General features: G+C 35.7%; 1 protein-coding gene across 2 annotated transcripts; it reads right to left on the bottom strand.

Annotated features, from left to right (window-relative positions):
- Positions 1-8910: 8910 nt before the first annotated feature.
- On the bottom strand, positions 8911-18182 carry LOC113500415 (F-box only protein 28). Of its 2 annotated transcripts, none has more exons than XM_026881182.1 (8): positions 18035-18182; positions 17415-17732; positions 16554-16802; positions 11080-11275; positions 10596-10812; positions 10278-10476; positions 9409-9528; positions 8911-9300 (listed from the first exon to the last, which is right to left on the bottom strand). In XM_026881182.1, exons 2-8 carry the CDS (start codon positions 17691-17693, stop codon positions 8917-8919), a joined length of 1644 nt encoding a protein of 547 aa, XP_026736983.1. In that variant the 5' UTR covers positions 17694-17732; positions 18035-18182; the 3' UTR covers positions 8911-8916. The 2 variants fall into 2 exon arrangements, with proteins under 2 accessions (XP_026736983.1, XP_026736984.1); XM_026881183.1 differs by having other exon boundaries at positions 17957-18043.
- Between the last annotated feature and the right edge of the window lie 423 nt (positions 18183-18605).

The raw sequence follows: 18605 nt of genomic DNA, 5'->3' as shown, positions 1-18605 counted from the left end.
GCTAAGCTGCAACTGCTCAAGTGGATCGATCACCGGTTAAGCTAAGCTAGACACGGTCGGTCCATGGATGGGTAACCATAACGAATTCCTCAAATTGTGAGTCCTGGCTGTTAATGTTACATCTTTGACCGTTGTTACGGGTAGCCATTTAGTAATAGCTAAAAGGTCTGAAGGTAACTAAAGGGTATCGCGATTCCCAGATAACTACGAGTAGGTTGAGGAGGTCGGATCAAGGCAATCGCTCCTTGTAAAACAGTGGTATTTAGCTGAATCCGGATAGACTGGAAGCCGACTCCAATTTAGTTGGGAAAAGGCCATGATGATGAACAGTTATCTATAAATCTGCAAAAACAAGTTAATCTTAAAATTAAACATTTCACTTTTTATCATCAATTGACAAAGGCACTTAATGTGAACATGTGAAAACAGCGTTGTCCCGAATTCCGTAAGGAAATCAAATCCGCAACAAAAACCGCTTACACCTTTCTACTCAACAAATCTACAAATGAAATAAAACATAAATAGCCAAAAGCGATCTTCATGAGAATATCTAACCTAATAGAGTTTTAGAGTTCCGTACCCAAGAAGTAAAAACGGATCCAGCCATCAGGCTGATGAAGAGCGATAGCTTGTCACTTAACATTTTCAGAGATACATGCTCTACGCTGCATTTTAACTAGTTATACAAAAAAAAAGATAAAGGATAAGCAATGAATCTTCAATTTGACGACGTTTGTCATTTATGCGGCACCATAAACAATTTTACATGTAAATTTCTTACCTATAACAAGAATTTATTGCGTTCACGGTTATAATTACTAAGAAATGTAGTTACTAATGTATGTCAAAGTTCAAACAGCTTGATAATAATACAATTTAGAAGGTCAATCCAGTGCTTTTGCGTTAACACTAATGGCAGCAATAAACTACCTACACGTTAGAAATCTAAGCTCTACTTTACATTAAAACTCTCATTAAAATAGGAAAACAAGCATAAAAAGAATCTATGATTTCACGTCATCTCAATTTTTCCCTTAGTCAAAAAATCTTAGTTTATTTTGAAATTCATAACTGGCTCGGAATGGATAAGAAAGATTGAGAGCAGTGTATTATAGCGCAACTATGGGGAGGCCTATGTTCTGCAGTGGATCGCAATAGGGTGAGTGGTATGCCTGACATACTCGTAAGTATACAAGGAAGTGCAAACCCCGTGCTTAAGAAACCACCAATCAATGGTATCTATGTTACGTGTTTGAGTAATTGTTACGCCTCCATACTCAAACGACGGGACCAATTTCTATAAAATAAAGGTAGCTGTCAGTAGCTGACACAACTAACATATAGGTTATAGCAACTTGTAAACATCCTACCAACCAATATGGTGGCCTTAGCATTGTTTCATCCGCAATACGACTGGGTGTCTGATCTCATAATATCAGAAAATTCAGTGTGAGAGCCTCTCAGACATTAACTGTACCAATTGTACGTTGACTGTGGGAAGTGGATTACTATGGTGTTATGATGGTACAACTGTACACAACATAGGATATCTCGCCTTATTCATTCATTTCATCTACGTTAGCGATGCAATATTATAACAAACAGGTAGGTAATATTTTTTAAACCTAACCTCCATACCTAATATATTTTTCGCAAAGTTGTAACTTATAACTTGTTTTATATATTTAATAATATATAATTAAGTTCGATTCACTTGCCTGCTACAGCGTCAGTTCGTGATTAACGGCCCAGGTTGGGTTTTAGCTAAGTGTGAGTAAAACGTTGTCAAATAAATATATCTACGAACTGCTAATTGGAGGCTGGAACTAATAATGATTATTATGATAATATCTTAATTATATTGTCGTTTTACATATCCTTAGTAAAGCACGCACGATATCCTTTTTACTTAGAAGCTTAATTACTAAAGGTAGAGACTTGCGTTTCTTTCCGACTTAAACTTGGAAAACTTTCTGAACTCGATCACGATTTTTCCTACGATCTTTTTACTAAGTAGTTTCACAAATTAACATTTTTAGAAGATTTTCCGTGACGTGAAATCACGGTATGACGGGTAATATTAAATAACTGATTCACGAAGTTCAAAAATATTTTAGTCTGATCTGCATCGATCGTGAAGATATTATTTGTTTACGGAGAATCCATAAGTTGCATCAGATCGACGAGTCGCTTATTGTACATAAAAAACTCATCGATACTTACAGAGATAACAATCTATATAATTCGATAATTATATTTGGAGTAACAAAACAGACATCAGGGTAAGATCTTTGATTCACTGTCTGCGGTTTTTTTAAACAGATTAATAATTAATTGGTATTTAGTATCTATGCAAGTTTTAGCGTCACTGTTGCTAATTGTTAATAAAATATAATGAATCACTTTAAATAATTGAATATTATAATCAGTGATCAGGATAATAGTAACTAATTAGTATCTTATTAATCTACTAGCTGTTACCTGCGACTCCGTCCACGTTCAGTTTAAAGCGACCGGTGATTCCCAATAAATTGTAGCCTTGACCAATAAAATCTCAAGTCCCCCATTACTCCACCTAAAATACCTAACCTGACAGCACTATGCATGTATTAAATTATTTAAAAAAATGTTGAGGAAACTGTCAAAATCGTAATCCATTCCAATAGGTTTCTCGTAATCTTTGACCCCCATTATCCCCCTCTGAAACCTTTTTTCCAGCTTAAAACAGTAATCTATGTCTTTTTTCAGACTAGACTATCTGTGTACCTACCTTTGTAGGGTGTATCTTGGTACAGACGATATTGAATAAAAATTGCATTTTGAATTTATTCAAATCTCATAAATACCTTTTTTTTTACATGAACGTGTTAACTAGTCATTGGATACATGAACTGGGCTGATTTTGTAAGACGACTTAAAAATCACCGTGTATAGGTATATGGGATACGTAGTACCTGCGTAGGCCGACTGTGGTTGTATACTACACGGGGTATTATTTTTTTAACTTAGGTCAAACTTTAAAGATATTATCTATTCTTTACAACAGACTAGAATACGATAAGGATCTGAACATTATCGTTTCAGACCAACGAATCTGATTAACTTCATTATCCATTGGTATTCTTGTAATTTCCTACTCAGATGTTTGTCGATTTCTTTCATAAGCAACGCACCTATTTAATACCTACTTGTAAAAATAATCACGATAAAAGCTATTAATCAGCAAGAGTGGGACATTCTCTCTACATGGCAATATTAGCACTTCTGGTCAATTACTTACATTTATCTTATAAACTCATCTGTAGATTTAAATCTGTACATTCACTAAAAGTAAGTCCGTTAAGAATCTTTTGATACAAACCTTTTCTTAGTAATTTCTAAATCACATGTATAGTGTCAATGTTCGCACGCCAGCATTTTGGAGGATTGAAACATCGCCAACATAAGGACCCAATCGGACCTGTAGATTTATGTAGATCCCAAAACAGGCAAGGTTTTCAGGAAAAGACATGTTTTTTGGGATTTTCTTCGTTCTTTCGGCCGCGGCCGCACGCTTTATTACTCCTTTGATGTAAATGGACCGCCGCGCGCCGCCAAGCCCTGATAAGAAGCTAAACGGTGCGCGTGAGTGACTCACTTCCGCTACCTGCCACTGAACGGTATAATGTATATCAGATTCCCAAGATCCGGTTTGTTTGTTTATACAGAACCCACATTAAGGATTTATATGTAAGGTGAGTGAGATTGACAAGATTAAATAAAATTCACTTGGTAATTGGACTTCACACATTTATTGTATTTTTGTCTAATAAAAATACTATATCATATAACTATCATAAAGAGAATATCTACAGCAATTGACAGTCTTGCTGGTTGTACACACTCGCCAGAGCACAACATAATAACTCCTGTAATGCATTTCGTGCACTCGGCAGGACATTATCTTCTCTAACAACATTATTTTATACCTTAATTTACAGCCCTATCGCGTCTATTTTAAAGTTTCGAAGAATAAAAACTGCACATTTTGCCAAATTAACACCATTGAATGGATTATATAATCATGTATTGCACTATTGAGTGAAGAAGGATAGAGAACATTGAATGGGTTTACAGATATAGCAGATACAATTTTTTTTCCCATCGATGATAGGAACAAACCTAACATGCTGTTTCTTGATTAAAATATCTGGAAAGTCTGCTACATTTTAGAAATTGCCACATATTATTTTGTAGTAAACCTCATTGGTCATTGGATCAAATTTACAACATGTGCATCAGTTTTCGTTTATCACCACAAGTGGTCAGACATGTTAATATAACAGTTTACAATTAGTTATTGTACAAATACATCAATAAAGTTTATACTTATTATGATTGTTAAGGATTGCATCGTTTGCAGAGTTTGTGAATTAAATTTAAAATGTGTATAATGTACAAGAGACCGGATTTATTATATTTAGGCACATTAACGTTCATTTCGAATCATCTTCGATCTAAATTAACATTTTAAATTGTAAATTCATTAAGCTCTACAACATACATGACATCGTGTTTACCATATTAGTATATTTATCATACTTTATACATTTGTTTTCTTTTAGATACATTACAGTGTCATATTCCTTATAGACTTCAACTTAAGCATAATGGAACACTATCAAATATAAACTCGAGACAAAATTATAATATAAGATAATTAATTATTATTATTATACATTTTAATCATTTTTGAACGCGACATGACCCAGTCTCGGGAGATTAAATTAATTACAGATCGTCTGTCAAAGATTGCATGCACGTCGAAAATTAACTCAAATGGGCTACTTATCCTACGATGTTATTATGTACACAATGTACTATAATAATTGGCTAAATGATAATAAAAACTCATTTGTAACATTCACCTTTAATAGAAAATTAACATTTAAAATAAATTATCAAAGCAAATAGTCCAATAAATATGTACGAGTTGTGAATGATAAGCGTTACTTTATATACTTCGTTATTAGGTCGTTGAAAAAATCATAGCCATCGAATGATAATTACTTACATACATATAAAATGTACACAATTGCACCGCCGACAGAGCCGGGCGCGTCCGCGAGCGACGCTCGCACTGGACGCGCGGATTTCGTTCTCTCTAATAGAATATTCATATATTTAAAATAATCTGTGTACTTCTTTTTATTTCTATAACTTGTCTTACAACTCTAAGAATGCGAAACAATCTACAGTCCTAAACACGGCATACATAGTATGTACAATCGTAACTATATACACAAATATAACATGGCAAAGGTGTCGAACGAGAACTAGTGTTGCCATGTAGTGAACACGCAACGCGTTTCACATTTATTATCATCTCATTGTTTTAACATTGCACCCATGTAGCTTGATTCATCCAATTAACCGGAAAAAGTGCAGCTCAACTATGGTACATGGCGTAAGTCTAGACAAAATAGAATTGCCAATCAACCGAGTTAATTTGTTGGTAGGTCAGACAATAATACACTGCGTATACAGAGAATTCGATCTTCGAGTTATATCTTAAAGCGTATTTAGAATATAATCTTCCATCCATCCTCGTTTAACAAGAATAGATTGCTATTATGGCCTGAACATCTTGGCGCCATTAGTATACTAGTTGCGTGATCATTTGGCAAGTGAATCAAGTTATACAGCTAAACATTATATAAACAACATTAGGTAGCACCCTAAGCGTTACTAACATATAAGATGAGCTCTAATGCATGCGGTACTGCGGCACACCTGGCTGACAATTGGTAACTAACAATATTCTTATTGTCCATACAAACGGAGCTTACTACACTCCACAAAGCAATCAACATTACAAATACATCGACAGTTTTTATAGTTTTGTATCATTCATCTGTTGACGCTGAAGGAACACTAAACATAGGAAATAAATTAGCAACAATATTATTACTGCAACTGAAACAAAGAAGCCCCGATGGCGATATAATGAAAAAATGTTTGTACTCGTGATTTCTGTACGTAAAAAAATAAGCAATATTTATATACTATATGCACTAATTATATTATGTACATAATGATGCAGCGCGATAGCCGCAAACAATTAAAGGTGAATGACTCACAAACAGCAAAAGTAACGTTACCGAATCTGTCTACTCAACCTCGCGGTATAAATATATATTGTGCGTATTTGATACAGAATACAATAGTGAACTAAGTGCCTAGAGTTTAGGTAACCTGCACAATGGTGACTCGATGAATTTGGTTGATATGTTCGTAAATCGTTAAGTGACATGATGCAAGAACTGTGTGAAGCCCGTCGAGCGTCGCTCGTAACACAAACTATGGAAAATAGTCTTACGCGTCAACTACTGTCACTAACTATACACCATGTCACAAAAATATTTCATTTACACTGTTGTATATTTATACAATCATAAATATATTCATTTGTACATTACACGTGTGATTTTAGAATATTTACAAATAAACACAACATTCAACCTTCACCTCTATTCACAATCTTTTATAAACTACACTTATTAAATTAAAATGATCAGGGCTGTAAAACCTAGAAATTAAAAACTAACCGCACTGGCAATAAACAACGATCGTAGAATCATCCGTAATACACGATGGAATAATAGGATCGTCGTTTGTTAACAGCGCATTTACTTGAACAAAATTTTAACAGAATAATTTTATCGAATCTTTGAGGTGAACAAAGAAAGAGTTTTGATATTTGTTCTCGTAAGCTTGATATGAAATCGTAGGCGGAGAGAATATGGTATAAAACATAATGTTTATATTAAAGTTGTGTAAAGAAGAATATCTTTCGATAGTTATAAATTAACGTGACAATGTGATCATCATCACGGTTAACGCATTATTATAATACGTTAAGTAGTTCGAATGGTTAAAATCCAGGATACAGTAAAAGGCAATAGCCAAATTAAATAGACCGCCTCAACATTAAAAAACAAGTCGGATTGAGCTTCAAAAGCTAGGAACAACTAACATCTTTTTTCATGGGCAGAAGATTTGCAATCCATGGAAGCCAGATTGAAAAGATTATAAAATATTTGTATCTGTTGAGATGGATGCATATTTCGATGGGTCACTGTGACCTGGCAAAGATCAAAACGACTTAATAAATAAGACTTGACCAAACAAGAATATTGTCTTAGGCCTGTCGATAAAATAACTTCACAGAGAATTGAGTTACTGCACTCAAAAAATCTAGGGATACCCAATAGTCACAAGAACTAAATTAAGTAAAGTAATATTGGTGACTGTTATGTAAACGAATGAAAATATTCACGAGTGGACATTAGATTAACATTGTATGTATATTGAAATCGTAAAATACTTAAGTTACTCAACTAATCTTTACTTCACCTCAACGACACAACTGTATGTAGCGTCCAGTACTAATCATCATCGTAAATAATTTATAACACATAATATGTCCTCATAAAGATATCTATCTAGCCATTTGGTATATGAATACTGCCCTGAACAATATCTGCAGATTGATTTGTATTTAGAACCACCGTAAACAAATAAGTTTTATTGTATTTTTACATGCAAAAGAACCAAAATATGCTTACTCAACTACTACTCACGTAAAAATTAATCAATCACACAATAATGCTATTGTAAAGGTCATTAAAATGTCTGTATTATAAGTTGAGAAAGGCATAAGACAAATCCGTATTGATCGTTTTGCAAAATAATTAGTTTTACGGTTGATCTAATTCCAAATCATTAAATCTAACAGTAAAATGCAGATCAATCAAACTATTACATCTAAACATCGGAAATACTTCCTAAGGTATAATATTGCAAATTGTTGAAGGAAAATATTTTACTCTACCATGCAAATAATTCGTTCCAAGAATAGTTCTTTTGTTTTACAAATTTTAAGCGATTCTGTTTGGTCAGTTATTAAACATTGCAAGTGCATCGCAAGTCTCATATTCCATGAAAGTAATCAATTTATAAATACATACTAATAAAGGATGTGCAGTTTTGGTGCCTATTATCAACAGCTGAGATGCATCTAATATTTATACATCGCTACATTAATGAACGAACACCAGAAGGAGATGAGTGAAGAGCTTACGTTTAGTAATGACAACATGCGCTAGTTACATTTAGGAATACTTCTATTTAAGCTGTATTTCTAATCGTCGAAATACGATCAATCATCTCACAGTGAATCCTTGATACAGGTAAATGTTATCTATTCAGTCGTAATTCCTATCATATAACATATATCTCATTTTTGTTGGTATTACACACCAAATCCATACAAGTTTCCTTTTAATAAATCTATAAAATATTAATTTATACTTACTATGAGCGAATAAAAAAATCTTTCAATGGACGCCAGATTCTTAGTTACTGGCTGCGGATCGTCGTACGTACATCAAAGTTTTTATTATTACTCAACAACGTCCTGGTCTAGGCGAGCCCGCGTCAAAAGCGGGTTTACTAGGAGACCCCGCTCCAATATAACATTCAATGCTAATTCTATCAACACACTAGTCAACCGACTCATTTCGTTTATGGCGTCGCGTTATACGATCGCAAACATTCAACAATCGCATCCATGCTCATACCATGCAAATCAATTAATCGTAAAAGAATAGGAATACCTATTCAGTTCCTTTTAGCAATCGAGGGACCCCCAGACACGCCACCTTGCTTCGGACGGCCGAATAAAATGAAATAGGAAGCGCCATCGCAACTTCAGGCGTAGGAAAAAAATCCTATCTTCAAATAATAAATTAATACTCGCACTCTAAAGATCGAATGAGAAATTATAGCGGGCTACACGGAGAGTTGCCGGGCCCCGCCACCCGCGGACAGCGGGGTGCGGGAGCGGCGGGCGGCGGCGGCGGCGGCGGCGCGCGCTCACAGCTTGCGCGGGCGCGTGAGGCGGCGCTTCTTGCGCTCGGGCGTGTGCGCGGCGGGGCCCGCGTCGCACGAGGCGCGGAGGCGCGCGGCGGGGCTGGCGGCGCTCGCGGACGCCTCGCTGCCGCTCTTGCTGCTCTCCTTGAGCTCGGGCTTGCCGGCCGCCGCGGCCTTGGGCTCGGGCTTGGTCTTGGGTTCGGCCTTGCTCTCGGGCTTGGCCTTGGGCTCGGCCTTGGTGTCGGGCTTGGGCTTGGCGTCGGGCTTGAGTTCGGTGCGCGGCAGCTCTGTGGCGCAGTCGGCGGGCGCGCTGGGCGCGACCAACACCTCGGCGTCGCCTCCTCCCACCTCACACTCAGCCGATTCTGAACTCGAGCCGGCCGCCCACTGGAATCAAACCATTTCAATGTAAATTGTAGCTTACACCACGCCAAAAAATCAATAATCCAATGATGTATACAGTAAAATGTTGGTTATATATATGTTCATGTATACCTGTGCCAGCGAGGGCGCGGGCGACAGCCTGAGCGCGGCGCCACACTCCGCGCAGAGCGGCGGCACGGCGGGCGAGCGCGAGCGCCAGTACTGCAGCTCTGTCTTGCACTTATTTAACTCCTGCATAAGGAAAAAAAATTATGAATTAGAAGTTTCAAATGAAGATAAATTATAGACTCCTTGCCATTGATAGATGAATAAACGCTTATCATTTGATGAAGAATAAATGACTAGAAATATAATAATGTCAAAAGATTTGCTTCTAATATTAAAAACTCATGTATCCTATTCCACATCCATAAACTAAAAATAGTTACCCTGCCAGGGACAGACATTCACTTAAAACTTACTCAACTTAACGGATGACTATGGTTACTAGTCACAATAACCTTACTTGTGAGTTGTGGTATTGAAGACGTCGCATGATGCATGTGTCGCTAGCTTAATACCCTCGGCAATAGGATGGTCTTGATAACTTCTTGAAATCTTGCAATGTGCCGAATTCTTAAGAAACGCCTGGGAAATGCCTGATGTTGGTTCGTGACTAAAATTTGTTGTTTGCTAGTAGATCTTATTACATTATTGATTGCTGTTGCCTGTCCGCCATTTCTTGGTCGACGGGATAGTAAGAATAGATACGCAGTTACACGAAGTCGCCTTTTGGATCGCAATTATTCGAAAGTGCGATAATTTTCAATGATCAACAATACTTTAATTGGGCTATGAGACAGGTGTTGATGATCACAAACCGACTGTCGCGGATTGGCACAGTTATGACTATGCGACACCTAACCCAAGGCCTATGAAATGAGTTTTCTACACAAATGTATCTAAATACACTACAACTAATTTCCAAACTACTTTTTCACCTGCAGCAAAGTTTGAAACTTGCGGCTGGTCTCTTCATTCTTCTTATCATAATCATCGAGACGGTTCGCGTATTCCAACGTCTGCTTCTGCTGCTCGGCAATCTGTTTTTGTTGTTCAGCTATTTGTTTCTGTTGGAGAGCGGTCTTGCGTTTGCAACCGCGAAGATCGCTACGTAACGCCGACAGCTGGTCGTTGTATCTAAAACGTGATTCAATTTACATTTTAGTGTGTATTTGTTAAGGCGAAGGCACAATGTAAAAGAATAAGTAACATTGATCATTCGTATAAACAAAAAATGTGTGCAATAAATTCCTTACTTCTTCATCCCCTGCTTTATGCGGTGTATCCGTTTCCTGAGCACCATGTTGCTCTGCGGCGGCGGCGGCGAGGGCGGCAAGCTCTCCTCCATGTACATGTTGAGCGTGGACACGCGCCGGTCCGACACGCTGGCGCCCACCGGCTGCGACGAAGACGACTCGAAGCCGCTGGGCGGCGGCGAGTCCAGGCAGATGTACGATTTACTGCTCTCGCCGGCTTCAAATGATAAGGATATGAGTTTCATTAGTTTAGTGAGTAAAGATTGATTTGTACGCAAGAAACATCGGTTTAATGCAGTCTGTTCTACATGTGGCGATTACATAGGGATAAGATTCTACCAAGTTGGTGGGTATAAAGATGAAACCTTTTTGTAATTGATGTATAGGTTTTTAATACACATTCATTCACAAAATTGAGACCTATTTAGATGATATCGAAAGGAAATCACTTAAATATAAACATAAAATATAAATTAATACTCACGTGAAAATGCCGTAGTGATATCAAAGAAATCAGTACCAAAATACGTAATTTCAGGTAGGTTAGGTTCAATATGCTCTTTGAAGTATTCCATGGCCATAGTCGTCAAATCAAAAAGTTCATCAGTCACTTTGTAAGGTCTTGCCAATTTCGTTGTGGTTTTTAAGTATGACAGAATACTGTATACTTCATCTAATATCTATAAAAGATAGGCAATATAAAATAAATGTCATATTTGAAATTTTTTTGGCACTATCGCAATATTTATCTGAGTAGAGGATCGATTTGATTGACGCCAGCAAGAAAACATGAAAATCATTGGAATTTATTCTAATAGTAGAGTATTAGGAGCAAATATTTGGAGACTTGTTAGCATTTGAGTCATGATCTGTTTATTATTAACAAATAACTGAAATGCAATATTTACGTAGATCTATTTACTTAGTAGAAATGATAAAGAGTTCATCAAATATGTTTGGTTCTTTGTTTTGCCTATGTGCAATACGTGGAATCTATAATAAATGGGATGAAATGTACATATTTTCGTAAACCACGCCCAAATTAATATCGCTTCGTTATTTTTGTGTATCATCGGATTTATCCACAAGGATAAATTTATAACAAGCTCTGCATTGAAATTAGAACATGGGCCCAGCGCACAAAGGGCCCTAAAGCTAAATATAAACGGGTTGGTAATTGAAGACTATTATGGCTTCGTATCGTTGTAGGAATACAGAAACCATTTACACGTGGAAGGTATATAAGGTTAGCCAGTCAAGGCTTTATAACAGACCATCTCGACTTTCAAATAAGTAGAAGGCTTTCTAAATAATTTATGTATGGCTAAAACTTGTGGGATTCGAATGGAAATATAGCTTAATGTTTATGTCTGGAATGTTACTCTAGTAACTTTTTTCTTGCAGTTCAGATACAACGATGTATAAACGTGGGAAAAGCATAGGTGACGCTTTTGGGTTCAAAAGTGGTCCAGGTTCGGTATGTTGCTTATTATTGTTCTGCAGATAAAATGGCCTCAGGTGCTGGCAACGACTTGTTCGTACAAAGGTTGCAATGTAGAACAGTTTACGTTATCGCTATCATAACAGTTCATGCTCATTCATCATTCTCAAGTAAGTCATGTATTTAGTCCATACATACTTGTTAAATCGGTATTTTAGAAGCAACACGTACATTTTAAACGCTTACTATAACTAAAATGATCTAAAATATAAACCATCTACGCATACATTTTATAGTATGAAATGTACTCAGTATTAATTATTATCCGATTAACATGATTGTGTTGATATTGCATGTTTGTGTCGCACTTAATTATCACAATAGACAAGGTGACTGAGTACTCCACCCGCGCAAGTAGTTTTAGTTGTTATTTTGCTACAAACATAATTAGAAGTACCTTAAAGGCTGTTAAGCATGTTTACGTTACTAGAAAATTATAAATATTTGATATCACTGATGGAATCAGTAGTATTCACTTATTATTACAGACAGTTGATTAATATCAACTTGAAGAAGAATCGTTTCTTTTTAATAAATTGATTTCGTTAACCGTAAATTTGATTAAAACATGTCTCAGTAGGATATACATATTCTGCTAAGCCTTAACGGTATTTTGAAATAATCATCCATTCAAACTAAGAGTAAAAATTTGCTTCTACCAGATTTGTCAAAAAAGTACCTAAAACTCATAACCCGAACACGAATTGAACTTTTTTCAAAACAAGTTCCAGTATTTTCGTAGATAAGTGATGCCCTATCAATACTTATCGCGGTTATATCCCCGGTCGTGGCAAAACATTTTCCCTATACTTAATGGAAATCGCATATGGGTATGGATTTTTGGTTAGTAATGTTAATATTGCGTAAAACTTAAACATACGTAGGTATGTCATAACCAAACTTTATACGCCGCGATTAATGTAGCCTGTAACTTAACAAATCCTACTGATATGTATGGATGTATGGACGTATGGATGTTTGTTCCTCTTACAGGCAAAAACCACTGAGTAAAACTTGGTATACAGATAGTTTGTAACCAGGAATAACATTGGATAGTTTTTCGAGAGGGATCATTTTTGATTTGTAGTGGGCAGGCCCGCTGGCAACAGCTAGACAACTTTAAACGGAATGCCATTGATTCGGGAGAAAAGAAGACGATCTACGACTTCAACTGCTAGTAAACGTTCTTCGTTAAACAACACCGATACAAATGGAATTCCTTTCAAAGGCAGACAAGAACCTGAACCGAAGTCCACAGGTATTTTGACCAGTAACCGTTTTCCCTAAAATAATTTAAAAGCGTACCTGATATAGGGGCACAATAGCTATTGGAATCGCTCAGGACCATTACCTGCAATACCCGAGGGAGAACGCAAAACGGACATTAAGGTTGTTATGGAGTACGACAAACTTATGTGAGCGTATATATAGAGCAACTCACCTTCAGTTAAGATTTTGGCAGAATAAAATTGAAATTTGCAATATAAGATGGTATCTATCTGCTATCTACTACACTATCTGTTACAATTTTACTACTTACAAAGACAGTTTTGATAAAATCTGTAGAATGATTATTTACGCATTAACCATCTTGCATGCGGACAAAGCCTAAGGCGAGGCGTGTATGCCTTTAAAACCAGAAGCATTTTTCTGTAAAGGTAGCGGTTTATTATTGGTACTTGTCTATTTAAAATACAATTCGGACCATGAAGTATAGGCATATCGATTCCAAAGGTTTCCTATTAACGGTTCTTTTTATGTAAATGACGATTTGAAACCGTGAACTTTTGTCATTTCAATATTATTCTATTCGTATATTCATATTTATTTTTAAAGATCTTGTTCTTGCCTTAACTTCTGTGTACATTTGTATTTATTTATGTAGACTGCCAAATCTGCATTTATTATGCAAAAATAAAAAATACGTGTTGATTTTACATTATTCTGTCATACGTGTTGATTTAGGAGAATCAGTTGTTTTAAGCGAGTTATCTATTCGTTCTACGTTACATTCACTGTAGAACGTAGCATAAACTACTAGTAAATTCTACTTAGTATTAGGAAGCTAATCGGAAAGTTAAGCTATCAAAAAAAATACGGGTGTGGTTGTTATCGCGCAGCCTTAAAGGTTGTGCGTGAAATGCGGTATGCCCGGTGTCAACTTCAGGTCATTCACACATCACACAACATAGTCGTAACGTGTGCGATATCACATTCCTATGATCATACCGAAAAACTGACGTTACAGCGCTATGCACTGCTTATACACGGTGTGAATAACAATAATATAATCTGTCGAGATAAAAAGATGATATTAAAGTTACACTGATAAGAATTTAAGTACTATTCTATCGTATTTGGTGTTTCTTGATACTATTGGAACGTCGATCTCTTGCAACTGAATCCATTTTAATTAAATACTCCTTTTAGATCGACAGCAATTATGGAACGTATGCTAAGAATGTATCCACGTATGCTACACTTACAAATACTAAATAGGAACAAAGCCTATTAATTTTAATATAACCGAGAACGTAAACAAAAAATAATAAGTATATTCTCATTCATTACGTAATTATTGCATAAAAAATATTGCTGTCATCGTTCTATAAAACCGCTGACGCGCTAGTTTTTTTAAACATAAGATAGAATATTTTATACAGCCCAGGATGAGACAGTGTAACATTTTGATCATAACACTATCTCACTTCGTCAAATAAATTTCATCATATTTTCTCAAAATAAATATATTTTTGAACGACTTGAAAAAAAAGCTTCACTCATACACGTAAATGAACCTATTTTAAGTTCAGAAGAATTACGAAGCTTTTTTGCAATGACTAGCACCTGTATTCTATTGCCAAGATATTACGAATAACTCTAAAATCTAACGTAAAGAGAAGGCAGTTTCGAATAACGTCTAAATGCATACAACGCCAAGGGACTCCGATTTTTAAAATTAGACGTTTTTGTAAAATGCACTGTCTATTTATAATCCCTTTTATTTAGTATGGTGACGGCGCCGCGGCGGCAGATTTTAACTACGTATCATACGACACGTTTTGAAGGAATATCGATCGAAGCATTCGTTATTGATGAAGAAAGGAAAGACATGCAAATCGGAAATAGTATCAGAACAGTAATAACGTCATGTATTTGTAAACAGGATGGAATAAAAAATGATCGCTTGCTATTATTTACGAACAATACGGTTAAACACAAATCCCATAATACTACGTATGATCAAAGGTAACATGAACCTCTAGAAACCTCAAATTGTAAACTACTCTTTTTTCGAAATCACGAAGCCTGACGGCATGACTGACGGATTCCGATCGGCCACGATTTGTTTAAGTATGAATGACTTAGCGAAACAGTCGACACGTTTTTTCTTTTAACAGTTATGGAAATCTAAAACCGAATTATGATCTGCCGATGCAATGGTAGCGGTATTAAACGACCTTAATGACTAACCTTAAATATCCATTTAACGCTATAAAGAGTAATAAGGGCCGTGAAAGATTGGAGATCAAAATAGACGGTAGATGTGGTAAGGAGAGCTCTTAAAAGATGTTCACTTTTTAAGAAAGGCATATTTTTTACATGACTGAAGCCGAAAATCCCAATTAAAACAACGATTGCCAGTAATCATAATATTAAAGGTAAAACGCGTTTGTTCGGAGGCAAATGCTACAGTGATGCAAGAAATAGTAATAGAAATTGCACAGTTTGTAACCTCTTGTGAAAAAGGACGCGACTAACCACAGCCGCGTGACTTTGGTTACAACGAAACACGCTTTTTAGTTAAACCTGTCGAGCTGTCGTGGTTATGTGTTTAAAAACCTTACGTTGCCCAATTGCTCAACAACAGTTGGTTTGTTCCTCTTCTTGTTTAAATAAAACTAGCCTTTGTAAGTCCCACAGCTGAGCAAAAGCCTCTTCCCATACAGAGAAAGATTGAGCACTGATCATAAATCAATCAGTAAGCTGGTTGATTACTAAGTACTTGATTTTCGATAAACATCCTGATAATTAATAAGCACTAATACATACTGATATAATCTCCCTACTTGGATAATCAATCATTGCAAAGCAAGTGTCATTAAAAAGAGGTTATAGTAAAAATCAAGTCATTAAAAACTAGACAAATGGTTTACGTAACCAAAAATAATGAACACAAACTTTGTGTTCTAATTGTCTCAATTAAATGCTTACTAATGCTAGACTTTTGTACCTTGGACTGTTGCTGAGAAAAATTGTTATAGCAGCACATACATAATTAATTCATATGCAAATAATTGTAATATTCCAAAGATGCTATGATGAACACAAAGCTAGCTTTAAATACAAGTACTGTCCACAAAAAGCTTAGGAACTGTGGGGCAAAGGCCTCACAACCATTAAATCTGAAATTTTAAAATTAAGTTAATTTGTTATATTATAAAAAGAATGCTTACCTCTCCAGGGAAGAAACAGCAATGTTTCCTCTCAATGTGCTTCCCAAATGTCATTTGTAGGAGACTCAGTCTCATGTGTAAGGTCTCAATGATATCCGATTCACATGCCAATGGGTGACTCCTACGAGCAGACTCTCTACGAGGCATCTTGGCTTTTATTGATTGAAATCTATGTAACATTTGATTTTGTAACCGTTGAAATGTAGAATTTAATATACTACTACATACTGAATTGAACTGCCGGTTGACCTGAAAAAAGAATTTGGTGTTAGATGGATGAAGTTCAATTTAACATATTAAATATTGCAACCAATGAATGCTGGTTTCATAAGAAAACAATTGGCAGAAAAGTAATGCATACCCAGTATAAAGTCTGAACCATTTTAATAATATGTTATGGTTTGCATTACTTGATTTATGAGTGATCAAAACAGGAAAATAACCATGAAATCAAAGTGATTCAAAGTACAAGTGTCTTAACTGACTGAGGTTTGTAAAAAATCTATTAACTTCTAGAATTTTTGCTTAGAAACCAATTTATTACTTGAAAATTTCACCACTTTTGTTTTAAACCTCATAACAATTCAAGGAATTTAAAATTTATATTTATTTAAAGAAGGCAGGTACAGATCTGATTAATTTAACATGACTATATTGATTATGTATCACTCATTGAAAAAACATGACCTGTGATGCTACTAAAACTCTGAAAATTGGATTTTTTATAAAAACTCTTAGTACTGAGGACAGTAAATTCAATAATAATTGTAATATTGAAGGTATTCTACTTCATTTCATGCAAAAATAACTTGTAATAAGCCAATGATTATTAAAAATGCAACTGCATACTAAAATATTAACCATTCTGAGATGTGAAACACTTTTGAAGCCCAAATAGCATATAATCTTCTCAATAACTTCCACAGGCAGATCTAGTAAGTTAGTGGTGTAGGTCTTAGGAGCGGGCAATATTGAAGTGCACTTGGAGGTACTGGCGTGCGGCGAGGAGCCTCCCGGCATCAAGGCGCTGGAGTGACGAGTGACGCGGGACACCGCCACGGGCTCCGCATGCGAAGGACCCGCACCATCGCTGCCTCCATTGCCACTTCCGACGCTGCTCATTTGCCTCGTCGACACCATTTTCCACCAGTTTAGACTTCACTTAGATATTTCTGAAAACTAAACTAGTCTATGGAGTCACTCACATAAAATTCGAAAATAAGCATTTTATACTCGATTATTGAATCCGGGAGAATTATAGATACAAAGGCAAAGAAATAAAGACCTAAATGGCAATAATTTTATTGAAAACCGTTCATTTTCTTCATACAACAAAAATAAATTACTCCAAAGCACCACCGAGTAAATTCTAAAATGGTGGCCATGGATGACTAGATCGGTACCTAATCGCTGGGAAATTAAGTTGGATTTCGTAACATTGCTTGTTTAAACTATTATAGTATATTAAACAATTCACCCACTGAAGAATTCATGCACATCTTTTGTTAATTAAATAGTGATTTTCTTGAAAACAAATTTATAATTGTACGCAGTAGTCACAAATGCGCTACGCTTTCACAAAAAATATGCTTTTTTTTAGTTGGGATTTGTTATTTTTAAAATATTGCTACTGACTTCGACACAGCGCCTTTTAGGTTTGACCCAATCGAAAATGGAGATTGAATTGTCGTTGGACTAACGACATAAAAATGTGAGTGATTTGGTATATTCTCAAAAAATATTAAATTTTACTACATAAATATATAACTCATTGGCCAAAGCGAACTTTATCTAGTGTAGTGTAAATATACTAAGTCTATTATTCATCACATTGTTAAGGAAATAAAAAAAGAAGTAAGAATTATTTTAGTCCGTATTCCGCCCGAAACGGTTCACATTATAATGTTACAATACGTTTCACACTTTGGTTAGGAAGTAATTAATTTTATTGATAAAACATGCTAATGACAAAACTTTTTGTTTAAATCCATCGCTCAGCAATTATTTTTTTGATCAATACTTTGATATTTTGCCACAATTCGATATATTTTT

The sequence above is a fragment of the Trichoplusia ni genome, chromosome 14 (assembly GCF_003590095.1).
Source record: "Trichoplusia ni isolate ovarian cell line Hi5 chromosome 14, tn1, whole genome shotgun sequence".
NCBI lineage: Eukaryota > Metazoa > Arthropoda > Insecta > Lepidoptera > Noctuidae > Trichoplusia > Trichoplusia ni.
This window is presented reverse-complemented; position numbering and strand designations above follow the sequence as displayed.

Coding starts and splice junctions, on each gene's coding strand:
- LOC113500415 (XM_026881182.1), bottom strand. CDS start 17,693: ATGGTGTCGACGAGGCAAATGAGCAGCGTCGGAAGTGGCAATGGAGGC. Junction 10,813..11,079: donor TATCACTACGGCATTTTCAC/GTGAGTATTAAT, acceptor TATCATTTGAAG/CCGGCGAGAGCAGTAAATCG. Junction 10,477..10,595: donor ATAAAGCAGGGGATGAAGAA/GTAAGGAATTTA, acceptor ATCACGTTTTAG/ATACAACGACCAGCTGTCGG.